The sequence below is a fragment of the Mizuhopecten yessoensis genome, unplaced genomic scaffold (assembly GCF_002113885.1).
Source record: "Mizuhopecten yessoensis strain PY_sf001 unplaced genomic scaffold, ASM211388v2 scaffold708913, whole genome shotgun sequence".
Classification (NCBI taxonomy): domain Eukaryota; kingdom Metazoa; phylum Mollusca; class Bivalvia; order Pectinida; family Pectinidae; genus Mizuhopecten; species Mizuhopecten yessoensis.
The window spans coordinates 1-1135 of NW_018476365.1; the positions used below are offsets into that span (position 1 = coordinate 1).

The 1135-nt window shown below is 41.5% G+C and overlaps 1 protein-coding gene across 1 annotated transcript; it reads right to left on the reverse strand.

Annotated features, from left to right (window-relative positions):
• Positions 1–47: 47 nt before the first annotated feature.
• LOC110440791 (probable E3 ubiquitin-protein ligase RHC2A) lies at positions 48–1009 on the reverse strand (the record flags this gene model as incomplete). Its single annotated transcript, XM_021483925.1, has 1 exon — positions 48–1009. A coding segment is annotated over one exon (962 nt), but the record flags the coding sequence as incomplete, so codon positions are not given.
• Positions 1010–1135: the final 126 nt, after the last annotated feature.

The following is a 1135-nucleotide window of genomic DNA, read 5'->3' on the forward strand; positions in this document are numbered from 1 at the left end:
ATGGGTCTTCAGGGGTGAATGAGACCCATGAAACATTCAATACTTACTGATTGTATACCATCAGGAATGTCATACTCTATAACAATGGTTCCAACACTTTCGTAGCCAGCCAAGTTTGTGTCTTCAGCAATGAAGTATGACATCACACCATCCGGCTGATTGCCTTGAGGATCAGAGTAGCGGTGCTTGCATATCGGACATGTTCCTTGTATCTGTAGATGTTTTGTAATGCACTCTTTACAAAACATGTGCCTACACTTGTCAAGTGTTTTGAGCAACAATGGTCCTTTCTCCTCCATACAGATGGAGCACACAAAGGTTTTTGCAGGCGAAGCAGGAGAAACAGGGTCAACAATCGGCGCTAAATGTTTCATCCCCTTTTTAACACTGGCAGAGTTCAGAATGTTTACAAAATCTAGATTGTCTTCTTGGCTCGCAGTGCTTATAGTTGAATCTCCTCTTTTAAACATTGTTTTTGTAATTTTATCATCATCTTCGTAACCATCATCAGAGTTGGAGGAATAACAGTACTGAGTGAATTCTGGTGTAGCAGGAGACAGCCCCCCCACAGCCCCTAACTCTGTCTCATCAACTTCATCCCTGGGATCGTCAGTGGAAGGTTGAATTTTAACATCTTCTATCCCCATTATATTGTTTACATAACTTTCGTCAACACCACCACCCTCCTCACTGGCACTGTTTTCTGCAGATTCTTGAGTTGTGCCATTCTCCACAGACCCAGGAGGCTTATCTTGTGTTGAAGTATCCTGCCTTGTGTCTGCAGTTAAATTTTCATTATCTGGAGGAGAACGGTTTCTAGGACCCTGATCACCAGGTACTGATTCTTGGCTGACAGAAAGCTGGTGAGATTCTCGCAACACTTTCTGCATCAAGTCAATCAATGCTTCGTCCAGAGCAACTAAATGGATTTCTTGTAAAGTTGATGACAACAGTAGAAATTTACAGTAAATCAGAGGAATGAGGCAAGTTGGGTTGGGGCCAGCATCATCTGAAATGTTTAGTAATAAATATAAGTTCAATATCATATGAAAATGCCAACAGCTTCAAGCAGCCATGTAAAGATCTGCACTCTTGATTGTATGAACTCAAGACTAGCTCTCTTAAATTTTACCAA